This window comes from Sturnira hondurensis, unplaced genomic scaffold, assembly GCF_014824575.4.
Source record: "Sturnira hondurensis isolate 20B ecotype Veracruz unplaced genomic scaffold, ASM1482457v3 Scaffold0020398, whole genome shotgun sequence".
Lineage (NCBI taxonomy): Eukaryota > Metazoa > Chordata > Mammalia > Chiroptera > Phyllostomidae > Sturnira > Sturnira hondurensis.
The window spans coordinates 798,028-813,949 of record NW_028093029.1 but is presented as its reverse complement, the minus strand read 5'-3'; the positions used below and the strand labels follow the sequence as shown (position 1 = coordinate 813,949).

The window sequence follows — 15,922 nt, the reverse complement described above, 5'->3', positions numbered from 1 at the left end:
TGTGTGCTGGCGCCTTCACATCCACGGCTCATTCCCCTTCTGAGGTGCTCCAGCTTCTTTGGGGAATCAGAGAAATCAGTGAAGATAATTTGTTATAAAACATGTAGCTATAAAAAATTTATTAGTGTAGAAACTGTAGCCCTGGCTGGGGTGGCTCAGTGGGTTGAGCACCAGCCTGCGAACCACAGGGTCACCCATTCCATTCCCAGTCAGGGCACATGCCTGGCTTGTGGGCTGGGTCCCTAGTAGGGGACACACAAGAGGCAACCACACATTGATGTTTCTCTCCCTTTCTCCTTCTCTTCTCTCTAAAAACTAAAAATATAATCTTTAAAAAAAAAAGATGTATTAATCTTTAAATAAATATATTAGGTTGTAATTTTTGGTTGTCATTTTGTAGTAAGTGTTTTGGTAAGATGAGTAATTTCATGACTGTGTATTTTGCACTTAAATATTATTTAAAAAATGTAAAGTGCTTATTAAATCTTTGCCCAGGACACTTTTCATTTTCAAGGTACCTAAGATCTCCTATTTACTCAGTTTTTCTGACAAGTGTTCCCAGCATGGTTTAGGACTCTCTTCAAGGTAGAATTTATCAGTTAAGTTAGAAGGAGAAGTAATAAGTAAAAAAGCCGTTTTTAAAAAAAATATTTATTTATTTTTAGAGAGAGGGGAAGGGAGGGAGAGAGAAACATTGTGTGGTTGCCTCTTGTGTGCTCCCTACTGGGGCCCTGGCCTGTAACACAGGCATGTGCCCTGACTGGGAATCGAACCAGTGACCCCTTGGTTTGCAGGCTGGCACTCAGTCCACAGAGCCACACCAGTCAGAGGGAGCCACTGGCCCTGTTAATCACTTTTTCCACATTAGTGAAAGACTTGAAGTAGAAAAGCATTTTGCCCAGATGGCTAGCATTGCACCTGTCACCCTGGGAAGTCGGAGGAAATGCCGGTTAGGAGCGAGCCTGCAGGTACTATCGTTTGCCTCTCCATTGGCTCTTTGTGGTAATACTGTGAAAACTCTAGATGTATTTTTTCATTTTTAAAAAGTGTGCTTTGTCTCTGTGGTTTGGCCTATCTTGTTGTTTGTTTCCGATGGCAGGAGTTTGGGGGCCCCTTTTCTCCCTGGAGCCAGGTGGGGAGCGGCTGGGGCAGGTGAGGGAGCTCCAGGTCAGCCCCCCCCCCCTTTGCTGCAGGAGGCAGTGTGGCATGTGCTCCAGCTTCTGCTGTGTGGACTCTTGAGCAGCTCTGATCCCAGGAAGAAGTAAGGAATGACGGTGCTTTTAAGTTTCAAGGCACCTGGGTCTCTTCTTCCAATGCCCCTCCCCAACTTCCTCACAGACACAGGCAGCTTTTGGTGTGTGAAGGTAGCAGGCTTGCTGACTTTGTTTCAACATGTGTGGTGTGCTTACGTGTCTGGTATTCGGTTCCCACTTGACTTACGAGACAAACGTGCATCCCTTTGTACGCCGGGAACTGCTCTAGATGGTGGCAGTACCGGGCTTTTCGGAAGTTGCAGTCTGCTGCAGACCATTGCTCTCGTGTGTGAGGTCTTGGGCCCACAGAAGGTGAACTCGGGAAAGCCTCAGGAATGTCAGTGATAAGTGCTTAGTTGAGTTGGGGAGGCCGCTTGCTCTGACCACCCTTTTGGGAAGCTTAGCAATGGAGAGGAGTAGAGGAGAGAGAGATTGGTCGGGGGAGGCTGGGCCAGGCAGGCTGGGCCCGTGCACGTAGGTGTGGAAGGTTGGGTCAGTGAGAAAAGCTTGGAGATGCAGGACATGTCCTTGGTGTGTCTTATGACGACGACCACAAGTTCAAGTATCACTGGTAGATACGACCAGGTTTCTCAGAAGAAGACTGTTTTCCCGGGATTTCTCTGCGTCTGTGAGGGTTTCCCCAAAGCCTCATTGTGGGGCCACCCTGACCCAGGCCTCTCTGGACGCTCACGGGCCGAGCTGGCTTGTGAGCCCAGGCCTCACGCAGCTCATGTATGTCAAGGGGGGTGGTGCCAGGACGGGCAGAGATGGGTCGCCGTTCCTCCTGTGTCGGGACCCGGTCTGCTGCCCCAGAAACACGTGGCCGCGGCGCAGGTCCGTGCACACGGTGCGGTGGGCAGGCGCGGGCGGGCAGCCCCTGCCCGCCGCACGCAGGTCTGCAGAGGAGGGAGAGTCGGGATCTGGGGCGGCCTCTTTCCCTCTGTCTCACTGCGTTGGCTGCAGCGACCAAGTGTTAGCTTCCACGGCAGATCAGTCAAATCAGTGGTTTGTTTAAAACTTGCTTAAACGTTGAAAATGCCCATTCTAGGAACTGCAAGTGGAAGGGGCATGTCCCTGTGGCTGTTCTAAACAGTTGTGAAGTTCTTTGCCATTCTCTTAGCCCTTTCAGGGGAAGGAGAATGGATAACACCGCACTGCTTCCGAGTGTGTGGCACACCAGCACAACCACTCTCTCTGAGTGTGCGGGGCAGACCACCCGCCCCTCCTGCGGCTCTCCCGGAATCGGGGGTGCAGACAGGGACACCGCTCCCCCTCCACACACACTGCCCTGCCAGTGGGAGGGCAGGCTGTCTTAGGTTCCAGGTGCCTGCCCTTCGTCTCCGACGGTGTCCTGGTGGCGCTCCCAGACTCCCAGAGGGCTCTGGCATGTTCAGAGGACTTTGTGTGCCCTTCTGGCTCCTCCTTCTCAGTCCCAGGTTTCGGTGCTGTGTGTGTTACACGGAAGGCAAACAGATGATGTAGCCATGTATACGGTGTTGTAAGTTGATGAAGGGGAAGTTAGTTGCTAATGCACTTGGCTGCTCGGTGATGGCTGTAGAGGCTGTGGCAGACGGTGAGGGTGGGCTTCTGATGCGATGCTTTTTAAGGTGGAGTTTAGAAGAGGTGGTAATATGGCCCAAACAATTCCTGTCTCAAAGGGAAATATAATATTTACCTACCTCGTTGTCCCTCAAATACCAGCTGAACTGACAAATACTTCAGTTTTTCTTTTAACAGGCCTCAAATGATTATTTGACTAAATTTTGCAGTTAATTATGTTTTGGAAAGGACTGTGTTGAGGGTTAGGTGGACAGTCCACAGCTTGGAAACCCGCACTTCAGAGACGGCAGTTTGACTCCCAGGTCAACACAACTGACCGTAAGTGGCTTAAACATTTTCGTTTCCGCTGTGTACTGAGATACTGTAGCTCTGTGGTGGCTGTCAAGGGTTAGTGGTTGGGTTTTTAAATAAGTCATTGTAATTTAATCCTTCTACTTCAAGAGTTTCAAATCTGTGATTCATGCAATGTTCTAATTGCTCCCCCGTGACTGCTGCCTTATTAAAATCATTACTTTTCTTTTACTCTTAATCCTTTCTTGTGACTCAGATGAATTATGAGTTGGAGTGAGTTGGTGTTTAAGGAACAGTTGGGAATGCGAAGGTCACTTTTTTGGTGGTTGTTTTTCCTTTTTTTTTTTCCAGTTACTTTGCATGCTGTACATGTCAACTCTTAGAGACTCATTCTGACCTTGATCTTGTTTTAGGACTTTTGCTTCCACTAGGTAGTCAGAAATAAATAATTTGGATTATGGTTATAATTTTTACAGTTTGAAAACAAAATGTGGAAAATCTCTAATATTTCCGTTTGAATGTGGGACACGGACACTTAGTGCTCTGTGTGGAAAGTCAGTTTTGATGAAGGCTCTCCTAGCGTTCTGTCCTTGGACCTCCCAGGTGTTGTCGGGCACAGCTGTAGAATCTGATCTCAGTTCAGCTCAGTGTCAGGTTCCTCTTAGCACTGTATGAGATTTTTTAGTCCTAATCCAAGAAGTGTTAATAAGATATTCATTCATCGAATATTGAGTAATAAGGGAAAATTTGCTATGTCTTAAACACTGGGTTGGCCAAAAAGTTCGTTTGGTTTTTTCCGTATGATGGCTCTAGTTGTGCTCAGTGTTTAATTTCATGTGAAACAATTTTGTTAGATTTGTTAGATTTATTGTGACAGCTGTTATATCAGTGTGCATTAAAAAAGTTATCAAAATTAGTGAATTTTTGTGCAGCCATTTTAATATTGAAGGTGGAAGAAGATATGCAACATTTTGTTTGTATTATGCTTTATTATTTCAAGGAAGGTAAAAATGCAACTGAAACATAAAAAAAGATCTGTGCAGTGTATGGAGAAGGTGCTGTGACTGATCAGACATGTCAGAAGTGGTTTACGAAGTTTCTTGGTACTACTTTGGCCAAGTAATTCCTTGCTGTAGGGATGTCGCATGCACTGGAAGATGTTAGCGGCACCCCTGCCTCTGCCCACTAGAAGCCGGTAGTGGGAGACAGCAGACATACTCAAAATAGCCAAATCAGTGAAGTTATTGGTGAAAATAAAGATGCGTCTTTTATTTTACCGAAAAAACTAAATGGATTTTTTGGCCAACCCAAGACTCTTAATCTGTTTAACATTGTTCTCATCACCAACAGGATACCCGTGGCACTTCCCACTGTTCCTTGTTTTTCCCTTGTCTTCATTTTTACCTCCCCCCTTCCTGCACAAACACACACGTGGAACACACGTGGCACTTTGGTCATAGAACATGAATGGAATGTGCTCTTTGGACCTGGGGGCAGAAGACCTTGTCACCTTTTAAGCCTCTGACCCTTGGAGGGCTTCGGCGCCCTCACCGGCAGCGGCAGCGGCAGCGGCGCAGTGGGCCGTGCGGGTGCGGGGTGCTCTTCTAGCTAGAAAGGCTTCGCCTTGTGGCATCTGCGGTTTTCTCAAGCAGACTTGGGCAGTTTAACGTCGTCTTTTTACTTGGTTGAGGTCTTAGGCTTACTGAGTTTTTATTTTTATTTCCTTTAGAGAGGGAGAAAAAGAGGGAGAGAACATTCAGTCAGTTGCCTCTCACATGCCCCTATCCGGGACTGAACCTGCAACCCAGGCATGTGCCCAGACCGAAAACTGAACCAGCGACCTTCACCTTGCGGAACCACACCCAGCAACTTAGCCACATCAGTCAGGGTGACCTTTTATTTTTAAGAGTTTAGGAATCTCTGCATTTTGTAACTTAATTTGTGGGTTTGTAGAACCTTTTAAAATGCAATTTTTCTTCTGTCACTCACATCACAAAAGCAACAGTAATGATAAAAGAGGAATCTGTGCGAAGCTCGGTGCTGTGAGGTGTGCCAGACCACCCAGGCCTTAGAGCAGGGTCGGTGCCCTGCTGTGGGCGCTGGAGCACGACGTCCGCCACCTCACGGAAGGCCACACGGTGCGCACCACGTTGGCACAGCCCGCCTTACGTCCGAGTTCTCCTGTGTGTTCCCACGGCATCCTGTGGCAGTGTTAAAACAACCTGAAGTGGATTTTCTTTGGCATTTCAGGGTTCTGTGTATTTTTTCACACTCAGTCCTCTCCGAAGGGCGTTGTGAGACCAGGGCCTGGGGGCCGCCTGCCCGTCCCCGCCGCACCTCGCCCTTCTTTCGCCTTCCACGGGGACTCTGCCCGAGCCCGGCCATCCGCCCTCCTTGCGCAGTTGCCGTGACAGTGTCGTGGAGGCTGCTATGTTCCACGTCGTCATGAGTTTTCTGCACAGTGACAAGCTGGCGTCTGCCGGCCACTGGAGGGAATAGTCAGCTGATGGGGCTCAGGAGCCCTCAGGGGAAGTAAATAGGAACTGCGTCTTTAACCAAGGCACACTTTTTGTTTATAGTTATTGCCTACTTAATATTTTTATTGTAATGTAATAGGTGTTTATGATTAAGAATTTAAATGCAGAAATAAAAGTTCCCTAGAGGTAACCACTGCTAACATTTTAGTATGTATCCCAACTCAAGGTGGAGGAGGTGAGGTTTCTGGACGCGTTAAATGTGAGATGCCCCCTATCAGTAGACGGACAAGTGATGACTTGAGTGTGCATTTGGGTACGTGAGGCTGCGGTTAGACCAAGTCAGTGCATGAGTGTGCCCAGCAGTCCGTGAGCGAGCGTGTCCTCACTGTGGGTCCGGGCGAGGTCACCCAGGACGTGTGTGCCCACAGGAGGGGCCATCTCAGGGCTCGGCCCCGGGCTCTCCAGCGTGCACATTTGGAAGAGGAGGAGGACCAGCAGAGAGCCGGGCAGTCGGAGGGTGCGGCAGCCTGGACGCTGACCGCAGGAGGGGCCCTGAGTCGCCTGTGGAGTGTTGCTGGGAGGCCGTGTGAGGAGACGGGGCTGTGGGTCCTCGCCCAGGGTGTGCCTGGGGTGGAGGGAGAAGGCTGACTTTAGCGGGGCGTGCGGTGCTGGGGAGCAGGGGAAGTGGGGACGGTGTGAAAGGAGCGCCCCGAAGCGGAGCGTTCCACTGTAGCCTGCGAGGTCCGGGGAGGGTCCCCGCGTGTTGCTTTAAGAGGAGAGTCGGAGCGCTGTGTTTTGTGTGATAATGGGAACGTGGAAATGCTACATGTTCGTTTTTGTCTCGTTTTGTCTTACCGAGACTTTGCAGAAGTTTGTTCATTTTATCCGTCTTCTCAGAGAATCAGCCCGTGGTTTAGCCAATAGTTCCACCAAAAGCAAACGCACAGTTTGACACCGTGAGTGGATTTCCTGCGTGGGTGCCGCCGCGGCTTCCGTCAGGCCCCGGTGGCCGGTCTGCGGTTCCTCCCGCACAGGTGCGGCCGGCCGGGCCGTCCTCTCTGTTGTTCTCTGCCTCCCTCCTCCCGGTTTCTACATCAGTGTCCAAGGTTTCCGTTGAAGGTTGATCTTTTTATCAGATTATTTTTCTATTTGTAGAATCTTCAAAAAGTTGCATTTAAGACTTACAACCAAGTTATCAACAACTTAGACTTAACCGAGTTTTACTTTTTTTGGTCTACTGTCTGTTTACACATCTTCTTAGTTTGTGTTTTTAATCAAAATGATACACGTTGTTTTTAAAAAGTACAGAGATTTATCGGAAAGAAGCCTCATCTGCTGCCCCCCGTCCCACCTCCGCTTCCGCTTCTGCTTCACGGTTGGTGTTTATGTTTATCCACTTTGCCCTTTAATTCTCTGGGTGCTTGCTTACTTCTCTGCCTCTGAGGTGTTTATGCCTGTTTCCTCTCTGAACCTCGGACGTTATGTGCTGGTTTTCTGTTACCAGGGTTATTGGGTTTTGTCTCATTCTATCATCCCTCTCACCTACATTTATGACTATATGATTTTTACTATTTTACTTCTGTTTGTGGTTACTTCCGCAACTCAGAATTATTTTGTTAGCTGTCTCATTCATCTAAGGAAGCACCTTTTTGACTTTGGATATTATCAGACATGCTGTTACTGTAGACAGCAGCTAGACATGAGTGGCCGGAGGGAAATAAAGCAGGGCCCCACCATCACAATCTAACAAAGAACTTTAAACAGGAGGCTGAGAGCAAAGGAAGTCATGTCATGACTCAGCAGTCCTGAGCCTGGTCCGATAAACTGTGGGGGAGGGAGGTCAGAATGTCACCAGCAGGGACAGCGCAGGAGGAGGGGAGTCCTTGAGACTCTGGGCTGGGAAGGGGAGCCGCTGTGGCAGTTTCACTAACGAAAACAAAGAGAGGAAAGCCTTTGTGGCTGTACATTATTCCCAAGGTTTAGTGGGGAAGAAGGAGGGGGAACCTAGAAGTTGACAAAGGTATAATAGCCCCCGAACCCCAGTAGTCAGCGCACTCAGATTAGCAGAGTGCCCACTTGCAGCCTCAGCTCAAGTGTGTAAAACAAACTCACTAACAACTTTGTTTCCCTCTACGTGGGGCATTCGGACCTGCCCAGCACCTGCTTGTGGCTTCATGCTTGTGTGTGTTTCGTAAGTAAACTCTCTCTCTCATTTCTGGTACACGTGTCCGGCGCTCGCCTGAACTCGTGTCTTGCGAGTGAGAGAGGAACCGAGAAACAAGCTCGGGGTGGGTGGGTGGGTCCCTGACTCTGGTCTCTCCCCAAAGCAATACCTCTTTTCCTTTCAGTTCTCTGGGATTGCATCTCCCAGCCTCAGTTGTACTTTTATTTCGTTGAGGTTCATATCCATTCTGTTCTCTGGCTGTCATTAAGCCTAACATTATTTGTCTGGTCTGAAACCAGCTGACCGTGTTCATGGTGTTCCGTGTGCGGTGCTTGGGCCTGACGGTTCTCTCTCTCCCTGCCGTCTCACCGTCTGCCCGTGCCCCCCAAACCTTTCCTAGCATCGAACTCAGGCGTCAGCTAACGATTGGCGAGCACTCGGCACGTGCCATACTCAGTGTTCTTAGAACATTGTGCCCGTTAATGTGCCCCTCGGCCGGGCCGGGTGGGCATCACACCGTCCGGGCTGTTCTGCGCCGTCCGCTCAGGGACCCCAGGAGCAAGCACTGCTGCCCTTTTGTGGGCTTGGGACCGAGGGTGGAGTCTCTGGCCCACCCAGTGGCCACTCCCTGATGACCTCTGCCCTCTTAGGGGTGCCTGCAGCGAGTGCTGATGGGGTGGTGCAGGAATGAGGGGACCCTTGGAGGAGGCTGAATTTGGGAATTTGACTCCTTTTGGGGAATTTTTTGGAATTTTCATTCTTTGCTTTTCCCTCCTCTCGGTCTCTTCTGGGGGCTCTGTGCTACCAGGACGTAGCTGCAGCCCACCCTGCCTGCTTCTCGGCTGCTCGTCTTAAAAGGCCTGCAGTTGACATCATACTGAACGGTGAGACGCTGATCACGGAGTATGGCCAGGGTCCCCTCCGTCTCCACGCTCACATGGGTCATTGTAGTGGGGACAGAAGGAAATGAAGGAAGGCGGGGAAGTGTGTGCACCTGTCTCTGTGTGCAGGTGCCATGACTGCCTGTGCGCACAAAGAACCCTAAGGAGTCTACAAAGCAACTGTCAGAACAAATCCGTGAATTAAGTAAGCTTGCAAAACTCAAGGATGACATTAAAAAAGTCAATTTTCTGTTTAGAGTAACAACAAAAAGCCAGAAAGTGAAGTTAAACAAGTCCATTTATAGTAACTGCAAAAAACCATAAACTACTTAGGAATAAATTTAACAAAAGATGTGCATGACCTCTTTGCTAGAAACATTGGGCAAATTCTGAGAGAAATGAAAGAAGACGTAAGGAAATGGGGAGACGTGCCCTGTTTATGCATCAGAAAACTCGGCTGTCAGAAGTCAGTTCTCCCCAGGTGGGCATGTAGATTCATTGCGGTCCTCATCAAAATTCTCCTGGTTCCTAAAACTCAGTGAAAAGAAGAAAACAGCCCAGAGATAGACAGAAGGAACGAACAGACGGTGTTGCATGAAAGATGTACAAATGGCTAAGAAACACACAGACAGATGCTCCCCACTGTCAGCCATCAGGAGGTGCAAATGGAAACCACCGGGGCCACCAGGGTGCGTGGTTAGGGCGGCCGAGAGTGCCGCCGACACCCCAGGGCTGGCGAGACTCTCCCACTCTGCTGGTAGCAGTGCGGAACGAGGCCGTTGCTTTGGAAGAAGGTTTGGCAACTTCTAAGAAGTTAAACATAAACCTGCCGTGGCACTCAGTTCTCCGCTCCCAGGTGTTCATTTACCCCAGAGCGGGAGGTGTGTGTCCAGGCGGTTGTCCGCTGATGCTGTGTCCCTGGAGACCCGGACTGGGAGCAGTGCAGCTGCCCACCTGCATGGCGGCCGCCCGTCCGTGGTTAAGTGGGAAGACAAACGGTGGGAGGTCCACGGAGAGAGAGTTACCGAGCAGCGGGAAGACCCAAACTACTGGTGCACACAGTAGGGTTGTCATGAAGCTGTAGGAGAGACGTCCAAGCCCAGGGACGCAGTGTGCAGTGAGCAGTGACACAAAACAAGCTGTTGGTCACTGGGAGCCAGGAAATCAGGGGGCAGTGACCTCACGGGGCTTGTGGCGTTTTGAGGGGGGACAGAAGTGTCTCTGTCTTGATCGTGCACGTATACAAGTGTCAGAGCTCACTGAACTGTATACCTTAAAGAATAGTTTGTTCTATGTATTCATAACCTGAACGTGGATAAATAAAATGGTAGTGGACAAGTGCACGATAAAAATGTGTACTCAGTAAATTAGCTTTATTGGTATGGACCAATTCCACTTGCTAGTTCATATTTTCTTAACGTAGTCCTATTCCATTGTGATCTCATGGTCCTTTCAAGGATCAAGTTGCTACTAAATATGTTAAGCAAGTAAAAGACTTCATTGTTTTTTAAGTTCTTTGCACAATAGTAAGAAAATGGCACAGTGGAATCAGTGTTTCTGGTTTTGGTTCTAAAGCTTGGCTTTCCTGTGTTCCTTCTCTTCTTTCTTCCTTTCTTCCCTTCCAGGCTACTTTAAACTCACTGCCCAGGACATCGAAGTTGGATTGATTGACTTAAGAGGTAAAACCCACCTTTGAGCCTGACCTCTCGGTGGGTGAGCCCGTAAACTTGTTCAGACTCTGACCGTTCAGACTGTTCCCTCTGAGTCTGACTGCAGCTCTATGCTGTAAGGTATGGAATTACACCAAGTGACTATAACAGGGATCCGTGAGCACATAACTTTTAATGTTAGGAAGAGAAAATGGACAAAATCTAACTCCCCCTGTATGGAACCGAACATGGTGTTGTGAGGTCCTGAGCTGCGGGACCTGCAGGGCCTCCCCCACCCTGCTGAGTGTGAGCTAGCAGCCCCGAGTTCTGGCGCAGAGCCGCCAGCACGCTTTCCCCGGTGCCACTGGGCAGGTGCCTCACTCAGCCCGTGTGTCGTCTTCGGCGCTGCTGTGAGTCTGTCTGCTGCTTCGCTCGTTGTGGACTTCGGCTTTCCGTTTTCATCCGTGTGCCTTATCTAGTCACACTTAAGACTTTTCTGTACGACTGAGAGAGAGGGGTTTAGAAAATGTGATTGTCCGGCACGATGTTTAACAAGGGTGATGTTTAAGATCTGCAGAAGCTGAAAGAAAATGGCGAGTCTCCGCCGCTGCGTCGTCTTCCTGGCTCCTCCTGACAGCTGCGCTGAGTCTTAAAGTGTTGGAACAAAGGCCGACCGACATTGTCATCTCTGGTTTAAATGCCCACAGACTTTTTGATGTTACGCTTCTTTCAGAATTGGGAGTGGTAACAAGAAAAGCCCTGTTTTTAAAGAAATTCTTTCCTGTGCACATCTCCATTTAAATTTTAAAAAGTCCTTATAAATTCCCCTAAAGGAAAGACAAAGGACCAAAGGTGTGTGTACGCAGCCCCACGGGGTCTTTGCCATCCCCCCGGAAGCAAGAAGATCAGGCTCGCGGGGTGTCTGAGGAGGGCATCCTGGGCACCTTGGGGTCCTGCAGCTGGACCTGGCTGGGACTGTGTGGTGTGCTGGAGGCGTGGGGAGGCGTGGCGTGGCGTGGGGAGGCGTGGCCCGCGCTGGCCTGGGGTGGAAGGGAAGGGTGGCTTCTGGGTGCAGGGGCTGCGAGACCTGTTGTGAGGGTCCTCCTTCGGCCCAAGGCGTCATGTTCCCTTCAGGCATCTCTGGGTTCCACTCTTCCTGAACGTAAGGCCGCGGCTGTTGCGTGGTGCCTGCTCTGCTGTGCACGCGGCGGGCGCTTGTGGGAAGAGCAGGCTCCACTGCTCCGTGAAGATGCGAGTGTTTGGGTGAGAGGCTTGTCTTTTCTATGAGTCTTTGGAACTAGAGAGTTTGTGGGTCTCCCCATGGAGGATTTAAAAGCACAGTCCGTGAGACTTGAGGCCATCCGTGCAGGTGGACTCGGTCCCCACACGGCTCCTGCTGAGCTCCCGCCGCAAAGGGCGTGGGCCCGGCTCCACGATTGCACAGGTTTTTGAAGCTGTTCTTTTAAGTTAAATGACCCGTGAAGTTACTAACATGTGATGAAGTCACAGTCTCATTTCTCACTTTCTTTATGATTTTGAAAGCACTAACCTCAAGCGTTCGCTGCATCGAAACAGGGTGTAGCTGAGCAGGAGCTATAAAGGGGGTTCATGAAGCTTTGGAGAGTCCTCGTTCTTTGTCAGCATCACTGATTGGCAGTTTGCTGAGGTCAGCAAACCTTTGTTTTGGATTTTAATGGGAGCCTATGTATTTCTGAGAATACAGGAAAAATGTGTAACAAAAGAATCCAAATCTGGTGTTAGTCAGTGACCAGAGTCTGGGGTCCGGAAGGTGCCCTGGGGGAGCTGGGTCTCACTTTGCAGGCGTGAGAAGCGTTGGACGGGGACTCTGGTGTCGGGAGGGCGTGTGCCGTTCTTACCTGTTTGCTCTTGGCTTAGTTGCACTCCTGGGTAAAAAGGGATCAGTGACCACTTGAGTGGTTTTCAGAATTAGGAAGAATGGTTTTCAGAGGGGCTTTCTCTGGTGCCCGGTGCTGGTGAGGCAGGGTTGCAGGGCCTCATTCACCCGAGGCAGCCGCGGTGGCCAGGCCAGCAGTCGCCAAGCCTTGCTCTGGGGTCCCTTGTCCTGCAGGGACATTTCCAGCCCCAACTCCTGCCACTCACTCCTCTCGGCCCTGGAAAAGGTGCCCCAGGGCAGCGCTCGAGGGCCTGTCTCCGTGGCTCGTGCAGGGAAGTAGCGGACTGCGCTGTGCTTGAGGGAGATGTGGCTGGGCTGGGGTGGGGATTGGCAGTGAAAACACCAAGTCACTCATTCAGAAGCCCCTGCATGGGACCAGGTGCTCTGTTACAGGCTTGAGGTTAGAAAGTGAGTCAGGCAAGGTTTTGACGTTTAAGCAGGGACCTCAGTTCTGAGGTGCTAGCCAGCAGAACAGTAGAAGTTGGGCAGTGGATGCAGCCCAGGCCCTGCGGCTGGAGGGAGGTTGGTGCCTGTGGGGCAGGAGGGAGGGCGGTGAGGCCGGAGACGGCATGAGAGGGAGTCAGAGACACCAGAGAACGTTGGATTACTTAATAGGTAGAAAGTCTGACCATGCACATCTGAGGACCTGCTGAGGGTCTAAAATTGATCATAAGAAATTTGGAAGACACTAGGGTTTTTGGCAAGGGAGAATCCCTTTGATTGGGGGGAATGAGTGGGATGGGATCATAGAGAGGGTTTGAGGGAAAAGGAACTTTGTTACTGTCGTTAATAGCAGCTGGCATTTACCCTTCGTTTGCCGTGGGCTAGACAGAGCACCGACCCCCTTCACCTGCACCGTCCCAGGTAGCTGGCACGATAGCCCAGCAGGGCGCTGCCGTCAGCTCTGTTAGGGGTGAGAAGACCCCGGAGGGCAAGCAGCTTGCCTCAGGTCAGTGGTCAGTGAGCTGCAGGGCTGGGGTTGAACAGGGCGGTGTGGGATTCTAAGCCCTGCACCGTGGGCTGCTTGGCTTGTGTTTTCAGGGCAAGAGGTGAGGGTTTAGTAGTGGTTCTTAACACGGAGGGGGGTCACACCTGGACATTGAAAAATAGAACAGAAACCAGAGTGCTTTGCACCAGTAAAGGTGAAATACTGACATGTGAGACTTTGTTTCCCCTTTTATTTTACGTAACTGTGTCTGTGCATGTGTGAACCCGGAAGCAGCTGCAGAAAGTGGACTGCGTGTCTATTGACCAGCGAGTGCTGGCATGGACAGCTGTCATGGTGGTGTCAGTGGTGAGGAGTGGGTCTCAGTGTGGAGGGCGGTGGCAGCCACCGGGGTGAGAGACTGCACTTGGGGGTGTGGGTGGGAGACCACGGTCCTGGTGCACGTGCTCCGTGCAGGTGCAGGGCCTTCCGGGCTCTTTCCCCACCTGACTCTCCAGCTTCTCCCGGCTGCAGCTGATTGGACTTGGGCTGGCACGGCACCAGACACCTGTGTCTTATAGTCAGTCTGTGAGTTGTCGCTGACTGCTTCTTAGCTACAACATCAAACACCTTGAAAATAAACACGTGAGCAGGATAGGGCTTTGGGGTGCATTTCACGTATTTGTGCCTTGGAGGTGAAATTCCTGGTGACCTGGCCTGGGCTGTTTGAGCCTCGTTGTCCTTGTTCTCTTTTCATTCTTGTTTGGAGGGGGGAGGATCTGAGAACAGTGGCTCAGTCACTGAGCACTTGGGGACCTTCCTGCTTCAGGCAGTGAGTGTCAGCAGAACGAAGAGGCCATCACAGGAAGGGCCCTGGGTCACAGGGCCACACACTCTGGGGCGCTCACCGCTCCACTGGCATCTGCAGACAGCAGACCTCCCCGCTCCCTTCCAGCGTGCTTTGCGTGTGAGACCAGCAGGGAACACACAGAGGTCGGGGCTTTTTTGTAAGTGTTGTGTATGTGATGAAAAAAGGTTGGGAGGCTGCCCTGTGTTAGTTTATGTCTTAAAAATACACACTTTTGGTAACTTTCTCTTGTGCTTTAACATTTTGAGAAAGCCGGGAGCCTTTCTGCGTGTGACCCTTGTTTTTAGTGGTGAAAGAGTCTCGCTCGTTCCTCCACTTTGGCCTGTGGAGTTGGGCCCAGGGCAGGAAAGCTCGTTAATACCATCTGGCCTGACGGACTTCAGTCGCTTTCTTGAGGAAGTCACTTTCTTCCCGGTGTTGGAGGAGCTCTGCCCTTGGTAGAAGGAGTCCCTTTTCTAAAGCACCCAGCCCCCCTGCTGGCGGCCCATGCTGGGGGTGGGGCCTGGGGGTGGGCACTGCCATGTGCCCGCCCCGCTGGTCAGTCCCGCCGGCCGGGACCTCGCGCGCGCCACACGCCCACGCCCCTGTTGCAGCGCGGGAGTGGGGGCTGCTCGCTCACCGGAGGTGCTTTCTCGGTGTGGAGTGTCTGTCAGAGACGGTTAACCTTCGGTTCAAGACTCCTTCCTCCAGGGGACCTCACACCTGCGACTGGTTGGACGAAGGGCTGTGAAGACCCGCTTTTAAACGACATAGATTGGATAGGTGCTTCCAGGTGCACTGGGGGCTTTCGTTTTTATTTCTGCTGTCGGGAAGAGTGTTCCACTTTACATTTGACACTGCCGTTTTTAAAGCAGGTGTGGCAAGACTTTGTCTCAGTGCGGTCTCTCTGTCTCCCTGCAGGGTCAACACGGCGAGAAGAATGCGCCCACTGGGCCTCGCGGCGCCGCGTGTGACGCAGGATGTCGCTGAGCGAGAGCGCGGCCTTTGCCTACGAGTCCTCCGTGCACAGCGCCAACGTCCTGCTCAGCCTGGACGACCAGCGGAAGCGGGACGTGCTGTGTGACGTCACCGTGCTGGTGGAGGGGCGGCGCTTCCGCGCCCACCGCGCGGTGCTGGCGGCCTGCAGCAGCTACTTCCTCTCGAGGGTGGTGGGCCAGGCCGACGCGGAGCTCAGCATTGCGCTCCCGGGAGAGGTGAGGGGCTGCCCTCCGGAAAGCACCGCTTCCGGTTTAATGGGACTTAGTTAAACCTCGGGGTTCGTTCAGTTGGAAATAAAGCCATCTTGTTTGGAGACTCAGGAACAGTTCCTAGGTTCTGCAGCCGTACATTTCCTTAACTTTTTAAATAAAATGGTGGCATTTTACATGTAAAATCACTAATTTTGGATGTTCGGAGTATTTATAGAGCAGATGAAGAACTTACGTTATTTCCGATACAATGACGAAAGCAGGGCACAGCAGGTGGATTCAGGACATTTGGAGAGGCCACACCGCACGCGGTCCTCCCCGTGACCTCTCCCTGGGACAGGAGCTGGTGCCTGGGTTCGGGGTTCCGTCGGTCCTGCCATGCGCTGTGGCGCATCCCCAGGGGAGGTCGGTGCTCCGAAGTGTCCTTGTTCCCTTTCCTTCCTCGTTTCTTGACTGTGCAGGGGTAGGAGACAGACCGTCTGGTGCCACATTGCGAGAGTCTGTTCTCATGGATCTTCTGCCAGCCTGGGGCAGGGTTCTAAGCGTTTGCACCCTGGTTCCCATCCTGCCTCCAGGAAACCTTTCCTGGGCCGGGCTGGGCTGGCTCCCTGACCCCGAGAACAAACAGGACACGTCAGTTGGGGGCTGTGCCAGGAGAGCTGGGGGCCTGGGGGGACTCAGACTAGAGCTCGGTGAGAGGAACCTGAGAAAGTGCCGGAGCCCCGTGTGCACCAGGCCTGCGTGGCCGTGCG

General features: G+C 51.6%; 1 protein-coding gene across 5 annotated transcripts in view; it reads left to right on the top strand.

The window, feature by feature from the left end:
• Positions 1–15,922, top strand: part of BACH1 (BTB domain and CNC homolog 1) — a 39,539-nt gene that overhangs the window by 5,132 nt on the left and 18,485 nt on the right. For 3 of the 5 annotated variants that reach the window (XM_037029659.1, XM_037029655.1, XM_037029657.1), the window contains exon 2: positions 14,884–15,176. In XM_037029659.1, coding sequence (XP_036885554.1) covers positions 14,943–15,176 — 234 coding nt within the window. In that variant the 5' untranslated portion in view covers positions 14,884–14,942. Of the gene's footprint in view, positions 1–12,096; positions 13,140–14,733; positions 14,756–14,883; positions 15,177–15,922 lie in introns of those variants that run through there. The other 2 variants (XM_037029656.1, XM_037029658.1) reach the window with 2 other exon arrangements.